This window comes from Ciona intestinalis, chromosome 1 (assembly GCF_000224145.3).
Source record: "Ciona intestinalis chromosome 1, KH, whole genome shotgun sequence".
In the NCBI taxonomy this organism is placed as follows: domain Eukaryota; kingdom Metazoa; phylum Chordata; class Ascidiacea; order Phlebobranchia; family Cionidae; genus Ciona; species Ciona intestinalis.
Window position 1 is genome coordinate 7,212,140 of NC_020166.2, and position 14,511 is coordinate 7,226,650.

The following is a 14,511-nucleotide window of genomic DNA, read 5'->3' on the forward strand; positions in this document are numbered from 1 at the left end:
GTACAATGGGGAGAGTCACCTTTAAATAGGGTTGACCCAAAGATTTGGCCCTGATGAAAAAACAAACCCCTCCTAAAAAATGTCCACCAATAAGTTCACAGTGAACAGTTTCAAGAGCACACTTGTAAATTGTAGAAGAAGTGCATTGTTATACACAAAAAAATTAGAAATAAGAATAAATAGGTAAAAAGATAGATATGTACAAAAAATGCAGCAATGTTAATCAATGTCTTGTGGATAAAGTGATATGATGATGTGATGCTGTTTGGTGAAGGTCCATTTGGGTCAAGAGATCCCAGCTGAAGATGTTGAATCTTTTCTATCCCCATTTTCTGGGATTTTTAAAAGGAAACATTTCGGCAGTAACTTGGAAAATATGTATATAAATATATTTAAGAAAAAAAATAAGAAATAGTAATTTAAAGAAGTATGAAGTAATTGCACTACATATTCTTGCTTAATGTGACTCGGAAATTGTTGATCCTGCTGGATGTTTTTGACTCGCAATAGATGTTCACTTCATGAGCATTTGGCAGTCAGGATATATGGCAAATTTTGTGGATTTTAATTTTGTTGGATTATAAAATGCACCTGCCATCGCGATAAATTATTAAACTTTTCCAAAGCAAAAAACTAGATATCACAACTGCGTTATTAATCCAGTAAATTTAAAAAAAATTGGTTTGCTTATGTATGTTAAATCTTTACAAAGAAGTTACGTGGGACTTTTGAGGCTATGTGAATCTTCACTTCAAGGGAATACATATTTCCTTAAATTCTGAATGTAAACATTTACACAGCCATGTAAACAGCTGAATGATAATTGATATCCATTGACTGTGGATCTAATAGACACTCCAGAATAATTTAACAAGAAGCTCCACTAAATTTTAATCAAGTGTCAAAAATAAAACCTATGACGATCAAGTTTATTGTTACTGCATAAACGAGTAGAATGAAACCTTAACACGAAGAAAAGAAATGTTGTGTCCATTTTGTCACTGTTTGGGTTAGTGGTAAGAAAATCAATTGAAAATTGTTAGAAATTAAAATGATTTGGTGGATTTTGGAAATGCAGAATGTGTATTATAAGAACATGCTTAGGAAAAGTTAAGGGGAGATTCTGGAATATATTGGCAGCACCAACAAAATCACAATGACAAAATACTGTTGAAGATACAGCGCAGATAAAACGAAAGTACGTCATGTTCTTAAATCTTCTGGTGTAAGCAGCAAAACAAATCAATTGCAGGTTACAGATCAAAGCTGCTTCGTATGATTTTACTAAAGATGAAAAATCAGGGAAGATAGAATTAAAAACTGGAAGAGCTTAAGATTATGCAGTGTTTTAATTAAATTTGGATCATCAGGTTTTATTTTTAAATGTACAATGATTTGAAATTTGAAGTACTGAAACTGTTCAAGCATCAATAGCAATGAACTTCCATACATCTGTGTTTATAATAGGTAGGGTGGATATCACCTTGATTGCACAGTTCACTACTCGGCGCTAACCACATACAAGTAAAATGAAAAAATGGCAATATCTTTACAAGTAAAAAAAAAATTGTACACACCAACCAGAAGGATACATGTGTCAGTTTTCTCAGGCAGAAGTGAAGTAAAATTTCATAGCTCTCTAGGTGAGCGCTATCAATAAAAACAGCCTAAAAGTGGAATTATATTCATACAGATGTGCATTGTATTACTAAAAATCATTTTGAACAAGGGCGTACCGACTTTTGCAACTAGAAAAAACAAGGAATCGAACTTCAAAATGGTCAACACTGAAGCACCATTTAAATCGCGCTGGTATACATGTAATTAACGTTGGGTCTGCCAGACTCGCTGCGAGTGGAATTGTTTCGTGATTTTGAGGATTGAGGTAGATTATTACTCAGGCTTGCTTGCATGACCCTGTGGCACTCCCAGTGGCCATTTTGCTCAGCTATAGAGATCGGAGTTTGATTTAAAGCATCAAGCTGGGTTGGATCTGCCCGGGACTGCAGATAAATAGACATTATAAAATAACGCTAAAACAAGAGAATTGAATTATGGATATACAAATATAATACACACCCATAAGAGAAGTTGGACCACAGCTAAATCAGCCACTGAGCTTGCCACATGCAACGGGGCTTGTCGTTCAGAACCTGAAATTAACGAAAATTATTCTTTGTTGAAGTAGTTTGTTGAATGGAAATTTAAGTTTCTTTAAGAACCGAATAAACAAAAAAGCAAATTTTTCTTTATGTTACAATGCTATGTAAAATTTGAATGTCAAGTTGACTTACCAACAGAACGATTGACATCATCCCGTGACGCATGAGCGAGCAGGTGCATTGTTAATTGAGAGTTCCCGTCAGCGATTGCGTAACATAAAGATGAACCTGATAAAGATGGTTCAGTGTGTTTACTGATATTTCATGTACAAAACAAAATAAAAAAAAAGTCTTTACTTTTTACCTAAAATCATTTTAAATAAAGTAATTGCTAAAACAAAATAAAAAAAAAAGTCTTTACTTTTTACCTAAAATCATTTTAAATAAAGTAATTGCTAAAACAAAATAAAAAAAAGTCTTTACTTTTTACCTAAAATCATTTTAAATAAAGTAATTGCTAAAAAAAAAAAAAAGTCTTTACTTTTTACCTAAAATCATTTTAAATAAAGTAATTGCTAAAAAATTGATATGTAAATATTTTGACAATCCGCATGTTAATAATTATTCACTCGTTCATTTTTTTGGAGGCAAACTTAAATAGAGAAATTCAATAAGAACAAACATTAGTCGACAAACATTAAAAATATGTAAAGGAAAAATGCAGCGCGTTCATACTGAAATTATAAACAAGTATTAAATTGCACTCACTTATATCTGCAGCATATTTTGCTGGAAGTTTTGGGAGGAACAATTTTCTTTCATATTTATCTCGAATGAAACTTTCCCTCGCATCCCTGGTACCATGAGGGTCAGGTTTCATCACGTCATTGTTCAACAAACCTTCCCAGATGGAGTTGGCAATGAGGTTTCCAGTTTTATCAAGAATTTTCGTGAATTCTACCGGCCAATCATCAAGTTCTATAAAAAAAAATATTAATTGTATTACTCAAAAACTAAGTTGTAAAAATATAATGACAGTTTATTAAAGAAGTTTCCCTAAAAAAAGAAAAAAATGTATCTTTTAGAGTATAGCCTACATATACCAAGTTTGGAATTGCATACATAAAAGTACAAAATGTAACATTAAACTGTTATGTAGGTATGTGAAATCAAAACACAATCTACAAAAATATTGTGAAACTAGGTAGTGCTTACTGCCAATTAACCCTTTGGGATATTGCGGACATTGCAGCCAAATAAAATCAACAATTCTACATTTAGGTTAATATGTTGAACATACCTAATGATCTAACTCTTGATATATGAGTTCCAAGATTTCTATGAATTCCCGAGCACTCAATACACATGAGGCAACCCAAGTTAAGTGACACCCACGTCGGGTCTGGCGCTCCACAATCCACACACATAGTGTTGCCAGCTATTTCATTGAATAAACGCTTGCAAGGCTGAAATAGAGTTGAAGTTAGAAATTGTGCAACACTAAAAGTTGTGAAGTATTTACACCAATTTGGAATAATTACAGTTTTCCACAACATACAATTTCTTTGTAAAAATAAAATCTTTATTATTACTAAATCAAGCACTAACACCAATTACCAGTTTAACTGAAAATGCAAATACATTGTTTTTATTCTTGAACATCTGAAAATTTCATCTTACATTTGGTTTGGTTGAAGAAATATTCTGCAGGCTAATCATGATCTGTCGTTCGATCGCTGTTACCCACTCGTCGCGCTCCACGGAGCAAGAGGAAAGAAACTGCCATGATATTCCATCCATAGAAATCAAATGAAACTCAGAATTTTCATCTGAAAAAAATATAAGTTTAAACATGTATTTTGGGATAATTGTAGGAAAATGTTGTTAATTTATAACAACAGTTTAATTTATAATTAACTCTATTAGTTTTGAATTGGTTGATATACTATAAATTAAACAAAAATACCTGAAAAGTGAAAACACAAATAAACGTAAAGAACATGCAAAACATAACAGAATAAATTATTGCATATGCGAATTAAAAATTTGTAAAACATAAAATATTCACCTGTTTTTGAAGTTGGAGAAGACTTAGTAGCAACAGCTGGATGTTTCCCGGGTACTTTGATGGTGGTTTTCACAACAGATAAACTTTTCTTATTAATATTCTCCATGTAATCCTATAATGAGATTATAAAAATTAAATATTCATATTAATATCAAAAGAAAATGTAATCACATTACTAGGTACAATGTGATTAATAATACATCAAAATCTACATAATACAGATATAACTACATTTTTCAAAATTTAACATAAAAAATCTTTTATTCAATATATTTTTCAACATTTTACAATAATTTTTTTCTTTAATACATTTTTTAACATTTTACAAAAAATACTTTTATTTATACATTTTTAAATGCTTTACAAGAAAATACTTTATTTTATACATTTTTAATATTTTACAAGAAAAATCTTTATTGGTATATTTTTTTAATAACTCTTTTTTTAATAATTTTTTTTTAATAACTCACATGCATATTACTATAGTAAGTAAGGTTCCCTTCATCTTCCAACGCCACATATTTCTTCTTCCACTCTTTGTTTGAGATCTTTCCCTTTGATGTTCTTTTCATCAACCATCCTTGTTTTACCGGGATGTTACGACCGAACCCAAGATCATTCAACCTCCTCTTCTCTTCCGAATCGCTCGCTTTCCGACCCTGAAGATGATGTTTTTTAGAAGATTAAAATCTGATCTTATAATATTTGATATCGATTTTTCAAATTAGATATAGATACAAAATTGTAGTCACATTTTTGGAATAAATTTAAGCATAGCCTAACAACTACCATGTTTTTTTAAAAGCAACTTATATCTAACGATTATATTGCACGTACTAGAAACACTATATTATCTTTGCAATAAAAATATATTTTCTTAAATGAACAAAACATCTATTTTTGTTTAACCAAACCAAATAGTTCAGTACTAGTATTTAATTCAAACATAAGGAAAAACATGTTTAAAAAGTTTAACTTTACACTACATTCGTGTGAAATTATAACTAGTTTTAATCAATATCAGTTATGCAACTCACGGAAAATAAGTTAGATTTCCTCCTTGAACTTTTCCTCAGTGGTGTAGGAGTTAATAAACTGCTTATCGACAAACTGCTTTCCCCTCCTGAGAAAGTAAACAATATATAAAAGTAACAAAAGCAATATAGCTTTGTCAAGTTGTGCACAATGGGTGTGAATGCTTTAAGGCAATAAATATAGTTTGTGACTATAGTATATTCAGCCGCACTCCTAAAAAACACTTCTGACTGATTGGTTGTAATGTTTACTGATTAATGCAGTGCAGAAAAGTCCAGGTTTGGCCTGCCCACCCTGCTATCTAAGTTTGAGGCCTGTGCCTATGTTAAAGTTTTTCTTATGGCCAAATCTAAATACAATAAAAACATATTTATCTGCTACTTATTTATAAAGTACAATGATTATTAATATGACTTTAAAACTTTGCACGAGTTTTAAACCAACCATGCAAAGATTTTCCGCTTCCATTCCTCATACCATTGTTGTGATATATGGCAGATGATGTACTCGCTGATCGATGAAGTGGAGTCGTTGGCGTGGAAAGATGGCCACTGGGTGGCGTCACATAATCTAATTTTCGTCGCAAGGTGGAAATTTTGTGCGAAACTAAAAAATAATTTTTAATTGTTTTTGATTCAATGAGACCATTTTATACAAGAAGTCATGCAGCATTTTAGGCAAGAAAAACAGAAATAACTGACGGCTGACGCCATTAACATTAAATCATGGAGGTTGAACTTTTTAAGCTTATATTTATCAAATTTAAAAAATCTTTTTTATGAAATTAAACTTAGACGAATGCTGCAAAACTATACAAAAACATGCAATGCAAAAGATAGCTTCTACAATTTTTGGCTACAATTTTTGGATAATCTGGTAAAGTTTATCACATGAAGTAAAAAACTTTAACTCCTGTTTACAATAATACCTGTGGAGAGTCTTCTATGTTGACACAACCACACTTGATTACAATGACAATCTTAACAATGACAATGTTCATTGCAAAGTTATAAATACAGATGACGTATTGCTACAAAAACACCTTTATCTAAACTCACTATCATGGAACACATGGTCAACGTTAAGACCATAAGTTGAGCACGACTCGTAATACACACATCGCTTTAAATCGTTGGCAAGTTTCTTCGCTCGATCGTCAAAAATAACTCTAGGACGCTCAGAACAAATTGAATCTAAAAAAAAAAAATTTAGAATCTATAAAAAAACTTTGGTGTGTTTAAACTATACAAAAAAACAACTATATTTTAAGTTGATAAATTTAAATTATTAACAAAAGTTTAAGTTCCTTTTCTGGAATATAATAACAAGCATATACCTTATGTATTATGTATACTATAAAGGACATATAAATTATAAATTATACAAATAATAACGAGCCTATAACTTATATGGATATAAAATACTTAATTACAATATGAGACTAATTTTTCGATCTAATTCCCCATCACCACCAGATTCAAAATAACAATAGTAACCACCATATAGTTTTGCTCTTTTCAAGAATATGTGCAACTTATGTATAATACCAGTATTTCAGTTATATTATAAAACTACTGTTAGCTTTGCATTGCCATTCTGACAACATAATAACCACCTTGAGTTCCAACTAACACCAACGGGAGATTATTCAAAGAACGATGTTGTACAAGTCTTCTGTAGTAATTGTATATTGCATGAAATGATGTTTCATCATCCAAACTGAACACAAATATCACCCCATCCACCCAGTTGGAAAACTAAACAGAATTAGTTTAATTAAAATCAATGTTTATTACACACTTCAATTAAATTGGAAGGTGGTTTTCGAAAATGACTGTAATCTATTAATCTGCTATACACAAATACACCATTATGTAGATTACTAATTTAAATTCTTTATTCATTTGAAAAGTTTAGACATTAGAAAAGGGAAAATGACAAACAGAATCCTATGATTAAAAAGACGAAATTACTATAGGTGCATTATGATTTTTTAACAAATTTAACGAATGGTATAAATGGAACAACCTACTAAGAATTAATTTAGCTGAATCGATTTTTTAAAATTAGATTTAAAACCTCAATTTCCGGAGGTCCCCCTTCATCCCTTATAAGGAGAAGAAAACTTTGTCCGTCAACGACAACCTCCTTTTTAAATCTTCCACCTTCAGGAGATTCTTCTCGAACATAGGAACCAGTCAAGTATCGATGAACCAATGCTGATTTTCCGCTAGTTACGCTACCCAGTATGCCCTGTGAGTGAAACACCTGTTAGGTTTGGATAATATGGCAATATTGAAAATTGCCTAAGTCCCAAATGTATGATGTATAGCATAACCCTATTTCAGAACAACTGTTGTTTGATAGAAAAGCACAGTTCCTGCTGCTGGACATTGTAAAGATACTAGTCTGTTCACTATTGTAAACCCAGCATTTGCAAGTTAAAAACTGTTGACTTGTGCTCTTCCAATTAAAATGCAAAATAATAGGGACGAATTTTTAACTAGCAATATAAGGTATAACAGAAAATATAGAGGTACAAAAAGCATTAAAGTTTTGTTCATATATCTAAGGTGTAATCTTGTAACTGAATGTTTGATTTCAAACTCACTGTTTAATTGAACACTTTCCATTATATGCATAAATATAATACAGTATTGTTATCGGATACTACCTCATACATGTGGTTTGTTGACATGACATTTAAATGAAGCAAGTAATTTAAGCTTAACCTGTTTTCTATTGCATAGTCCGCAGCACACTGAATAAGTGTTATCAAATCGCAAATAGAATCAACTATATGTATGTATCCTAGTTTCTGACAGAATTGGGACTTTTAGAATGGTAACATTGTAAAGTGTAATACTAATAAATAGCAAGGGCAAGGAAGGTTCTTTGAACAGGTTGCAGTCGCTTTTTCCACGCAGTAAACTTCCACTAAGAAGGTCATTAATTATTGAAATGCAAAAGTAATAATCCATTTGTGGATTAGAATAGCGGCGGTAATGAAGGACGGCATACAGATTGAACTCACGAAACTATTACAGTAGATACGAATTAAACTGTAAGGTCCATCGCGAAGTTTAACTGGCACAACAAAATTTGGCAGTTACAAGTGAACGGAATGCGAAAAACTTTAATTGGTATCAGTTACAAAAATCTTTCTGGCGCGTGCGGCGGCTGATAAAACTATCGCGCATGAGAAAGAAGTAATTGTATTACGAAGTACAAAGTGCGTTATGCAGGTGTGGACGCGTGTATAATGTGGCGTACGCATAAAAATAATTCAAGTTAAATGGTCCGAACACACTGTTAAAGTGCGCTTGAGTAATATGTATGAATTTTAAAGTAAACTTTTGACCGTTGTCGCGACAATTGAAAGTGGAAAATAGGGAAATTACATCTCTTGAGATTTCAATCAATTACGTAATCAAACAACAAGCAGTTAATGATAATTACTTCCATATACGGGACACAGCTATTGCTAAGTGTTTGATGTGCCAAAGTATATATGCTTTGGATGTGCCGTGCTAATAGTTCGCAACGTGTTCGGCCATTCTTTAAGTTGTAAACAGCAAAACAACGAACATCTTACGTCACAGTTAATGAAATATAAATAATATTTAATGACTTTTATCCTAGCCCGACTACGTCACTGCAGAAAACTGAATTGTATTTTTGTAGAATAAAATTCAAGATAATAAAATATCGAGTTTGTTTTGAACTTTTGAATAACTGTATTTGTTTTGACACACTGTGCTGCTAATCATTTCGATTTTATTGATCATTGTGAAACCCACGAACTAAGTTATAAACTGTAAGGTAAAGTAGGGGAGAAAGTGACATTAATACGAAAATTTCAATTTAGCGTTGCAGCTCTATTCATTTTTAAATTTGAATTAATTACTTTATTTTAAATCTGTTTTGTTTACGCCAGCTTTCTTTGCATATAGTTCATTCTCGTATCGCCGTTGCACTACTACCGATAGCAACTGTATCACATATACTCGTTTTGAGTATTCAGATTTCTCGAGCAACAGAAAACATTTTGATCGCCAATTGAACAGTTTCGCCATGGGTGACAGAAGTTTAGCAAACATTGACAAACAAAACAATTTCATGTTGTGAGTGATTCACCGACAACATAATAACATAAGAAAGCTAGGGAGAAACACCTTGCGCTTGTTTTCGGTACCTATGAACAGCGACACACAGTTACGAGTTTAATGGTCCATGGAAACAGGTGGTAAAAATTACCACGAAATTTAAACCGCAAGATTGCAGATATCACAATTATTTATGGAAATGGGCGATTATTTTAAACTGCATTGAATGCAAGCAAGCGATTTTCTCGTTGAATTACGTTACTGGGTCGGTCCGTGGCCTACTCAATACACACCTACTCAATACATTGAGTAGGCCATGGTCGGTCATATGTAAGGTAGAATATACACCGCTTCAATTACGCGTTGGTGTGTGGGCATATCCCGTTCAAACAGTAAGGGCAAATACAACTATTTCAGTTTATTTCACATTTATTTTAAAAGATTACGTAATGCTTTTGTAAATATTAAGCAAGGACCGCAAGTAACGGTTATGTCAGGCGCCTGTTGGCCTTTGTTGTCAATAATACCCTTAACAGAGTGAAGCCAAGTACGTCGTTACAACACTTCAGTTCCAATGATCTGGTCACAGTGGGACGCTGTAAACGCTCGAATGATATTCTGAGGGACCGTCGGAAATTCTTAACCGAAACAAGGTTTTACTGCTCGTTGGTACGAAAGAAAACAACGGAACGACTTAATCGTTCAATGCTGTTTTCAATAAGACCCATTGTATGCGAAAAATAACTTGGCATAGAATTAATACAAAACGCGAATTGTAAGCAAAGCTTTCTACTGGTAGTGACTAAGTACACACTTATATGGTTGAGATTCTCGATTGTAATTTAATCCTATTCACGCGCTGCAGTGTCATCTGCCTATGGATCAATGATTCAATCTTTTTAGACGGGCCTTTGCATTTGTATAGAAAAACTTGCGCATTTTTTAATGGCATTTAAATTGTACTACAAATAAAGTTCAATGACCGGAAACATCTCAACTTGCAAGACATTTACGACTTCCAAGAAATCAAGATCTCTAGTCCAAATAGAGAATCGATTCACAGTACTGAAACTGTCAGATTTCCAAAACAACAAATACTGCGATTATAAGATCGTGGAATGAAAACCGTGTTTACTTCACGCTTTCGAAAACGGTAACGAAAACAACACTATAGCTGTTACAATACAGATGGCGTATTAACATAATATTTTACTCGTTAATTGGGTTCGATAAGTAATGTAGTAGGGCAGGAGAAGATGGGACACGTTTAGAACATACTATCCAAATATCCTGATCGTGTTTTAAGCAATTAACAGTGATCTACGGAAGTTGTGAGGATACGGTTTTATCATTCTTTAAATGTTCTTTATTTACTACAATATGGGACGAGAAAATAAAATGAAAAGGTGTCCCATCTTCACCAACCCTACTGTAACCATACTAGAAATACGGGCAAAACAACAACCTTTGATACTGTAGTGAGAGAATACTAATCAACCGACATAAGAGCCTGTGTTACCTTATTCGGCTTATCGGGTAGGCTGGTCCTATTGATTTTAAAACAAAACTACATATTGGGCAAATTACCTTCAGCCGACGAACAGGCAATTTGTCATACTTACACAGCACACTCCAGATACAGCGTTGCTTGAACGAGTGGAAATCGATAAAAAATATGTTATGCACAGGTCGGTTAATTAATGGAAGTTATTAAAAGTCAGTTACTTGACAGGTTACCTATGCCCTATTGTCAAAACCAAAACATCGCACGAAGAGGCATTGTGTAAAGAACCTTTGATGTTTGCTATTAAAGTGTTTATTTCATTCGTTCAGCAGACTAGTCGTCTAGATATATTGATAACGTTAGAAATACACTGCAAAACATCATCGCGTATCGGCGTATGTAACAGATGCAATGAGAGGCGAGTAAAGCAACACATGTTTCGCGACAACTGGAAAAACCAAATTAATGACGTCACAATGCGTTTGCGAAGAACAAATTTAGTTGCACGAATGGTCCCTGGCTGTATATCTGTACGAGCGCAAGTGTTTCAAATATATTCTGTTAGTATTTGTGAAAAATAAACAATATATATATTCTGTTGGTACTTGTGAAAAATAAACGATCGCGTGGGTCGATAGGTTCCCATTTTAGCCAATCGATAAAGGAGTTTTCCTTCTGTGCTAACGTGGGATAAGACTGACTTGGTTTAGCCTGTATGTGGCCTATTGCGAATCGCTACGCAAGTAAAGTACCAAAGAAAACATTGAAAACATCTAGTGTACAATATTAACACTTTAGTTAGGGTTTGCAGCACCATAAATACATAAACTGTGCCATAAAAACACTCATTGTATACACCACAGGATCAGCATAGTGTAGACCCATAAATGCATAATTAATTACCAATTTTCACATTTCAGCATAACATTTTTTACATTTATTATGAGTTGTATAAGCAAATGCATATACATCAAAACAAGTATAAAAAGTAGCCTGAACTTAATTAACACTGCAGTACTAATAACTTTAGCTTAAAATATACTGTGAAGACAAAGGATCTAATTTTACAGTGTCTCAATGGAAATGGTAACCTGTGATAGACACAGACGTAACTTGATATCAAATGAAATGAATGGACTCCCCTTCTATGAGTAAGACTGGCTGGTTTTAAAAGTCTGCTGTTTCTTCTTTAATTAAAGTACAAAGAACTGGACATAAGGAGCATGAATTATTAAAAAGAATTGTTCAAAGCAAGCCTGTAGGGAACATAATTATGTTACATACCCCCCGTTGTGTATTTCAAGGGCCTTAGAAAAAAACAAATTTCATAAACCCGATTAAATTTAAAATGATCTGGACCAAATTTAGAAATATTGTTGTCAATTTTCTCAAAACCTCTTTTTCGGGGTGAAATTTAATATTTTCACTACTGTTAAGGTATTTAAATAGAAATATCTAAGTTTGTTAAAAATGGAAAACTACACAAAAATTGCATGTTTCCTGATGTCATATACTACCACATGAATCAGGTCAGTTACATTGCCAATAATTTAACATTTAATATGGGTGGCTGCCAATCATTTAATATCGTCATGTATGTTCAGTAGTATTGGATACCAGGCACCAGTCATACAATTCCATTGCTCACATTACAACAACAAACCACCGTGAGAAGACAAAACTATAACTCACGTTTCACGCGTCAAGCCTTGAATGAATGCATTTGGCAAACAATTATTATAAAATGTCACAAACAATGACAACGGAAATATATCGCTGCCAATACAGGATACAGCTATTTGAAATCAATACAAACTGAATTTATTTTAATTTCACCATGTGTCTTAACGTACACTGTCTGTAGGTTTTTAATATTTACTGTGTTCATGCTGATTTATCGGGTATGGTTATGAACACAGAAGAATACATCAATGCACACAAAGGCAAGGATATTATGATCCATATGTTTGCTTTGACTTGAATGAACCCAGGTACAAAAAATACAACAACATGGCATTGTGTTTTTGCTAATACTTATTCAGTCTAACATGGGACACTCACACACATATTGATATAATATTTCAATATCAAAATGAGACACAATGGCAAACTATATAATAAGAGTAAACCCACTTCAAGTTCAGGTACTAGGATATATTGTATTTACTTACCAGTTTGATTTCTGGAACTGATTTACTCAACGTCCATTCCTGACTGTTAACAAAGGAATCTACAGCAAAATAAAGTTTTAAAAATGCTGTTCAATCTTTAATGGCCAACAGTATTTGGTAAAAAAACAACATCATCTTGACTACCACCTGGTGCTTGAAGATGATATTGTATTACTACTTTTTAGGACATAATCCTTTGACTATAAATTTTATATAGTAGGCCTATAATAAGTGTCATGCATTATGGGTCCCATACACCAAAACAAATGTATATTGCATTTACTTCAATCAAAGAAATAATACATTTGAAGAAGTTTGCTGTCCCCATAAAATGCAACATTATGATTGTGCATGAAATATGTTTTTAACTTGTTATAAATAGGCTGGAACATTAAAAGAAAGCAAAAACATATGCCACATATATTACCTTCTATGTTGATAATATGATCCCTGATTTGGTTCTGTAGATCATGGTCAGGAATTCTTTGTAGAAGCTCATAAACTGCATATATGTTGGGATGCACGCCCTCAAATCTAATGTATAAAAGAATATAAAATAGCATATTTACAAATTACAATATTGTATTACTCATACTTTGAAAACAAATTAAATTTATTTTTAATATCAAGCTAGTAGTTTGTCATTAACATTTCATTTTAAAACTATAACACATGGTATTTTAGCATTTGATTTATAGAGTTGTTATACCTTTGTATTTCCTGACGTATTGCAGCAGAGTTATTCAGTTCTTGCTTATAATTACTCATAATGCTGTGGAAGATTGCTCAAATTCGCGTATCCACTTTTTCATTTTGTCCAAACACGTGAAAAAGTAAAGTAAACATTCAAATTTGCCTCAGTAACTGTCTGTGTCGAGCAGAAAACAACGTTATACTAGTTGTAAACATGTACGTAAGTGATCGTCTAATGCGCAATACGAAGTATAATAGCAACTGAAAGCAACACAACAACAGCTGGTTCAGCAGCCGCCTAATATGGACCGCACAGTCAAGTGTGCATCAGCGGTGTATATTTTAGATCGCTGGCGACGCAAGTGACCGCCACTGGTTGAATACGCGTCGCAATTTTCTGGTTGTGTTGTGAGCAAGCGACTCCCACTTCGCACATCAGTGGTGAAGAGTTCAAACATAGTATAAGTTCAAACATAGTGTTAGTGTACAATGGTTCAAACATCTTCAGTTTAATTGACAGTTTTTATCGCAATTCTACAAAACTTTGTTACGTCACTTTTGTGAAGCAAATATTGACTTCTGTACACTGTCCAGAACTCCACTGAAATAATATTCACTGTTTTACAGACCAAAATACTGTCTGCATTCAGTAAGCCATGCTGCAGCTCGACTTTAAGCACACGAAAAAGATTAATACTCATACTCTTTCCGTTCGTGAATTATAACTAGACATAGTGTTTTCCAAGTCACTTCCATGGATTTTGATTCCAAAATAATGTTAAAACCAACAACAGTTTACTGCTATTAAATTCTTTATTAATTTCTGATTCAC

General features: G+C 32.9%; 1 protein-coding gene across 2 annotated transcripts; it reads right to left on the minus strand.

The window, feature by feature from the left end:
- Nucleotides 1-908: 908 nt before the first annotated feature.
- On the minus strand, nucleotides 909-13,856 carry LOC100177219 (arf-GAP with GTPase, ANK repeat and PH domain-containing protein 3). 2 transcript variants are annotated; one of them, XM_026834363.1, is made up of 16 exons: nucleotides 13,696-13,856; nucleotides 13,414-13,520; nucleotides 12,987-13,045; nucleotides 7,285-7,458; nucleotides 6,821-6,962; nucleotides 6,264-6,398; nucleotides 5,683-5,811; nucleotides 5,208-5,293; nucleotides 4,641-4,829; nucleotides 4,171-4,282; nucleotides 3,783-3,931; nucleotides 3,403-3,568; nucleotides 2,871-3,080; nucleotides 2,295-2,390; nucleotides 2,080-2,153; nucleotides 909-2,003 (listed from the first exon to the last, which is right to left on the minus strand). In XM_026834363.1, exons 1-16 carry the CDS (start codon nucleotides 13,752-13,754, stop codon nucleotides 1,800-1,802), a joined length of 2,091 nt encoding a protein of 696 aa, XP_026690164.1. In that variant the 5' UTR covers nucleotides 13,755-13,856; the 3' UTR covers nucleotides 909-1,799. The 2 variants fall into 2 exon arrangements, with proteins under 2 accessions (XP_026690164.1, XP_002127442.1); XM_002127406.4 differs by having other exon boundaries at nucleotides 5,650-5,811.
- Nucleotides 13,857-14,511: the final 655 nt, after the last annotated feature.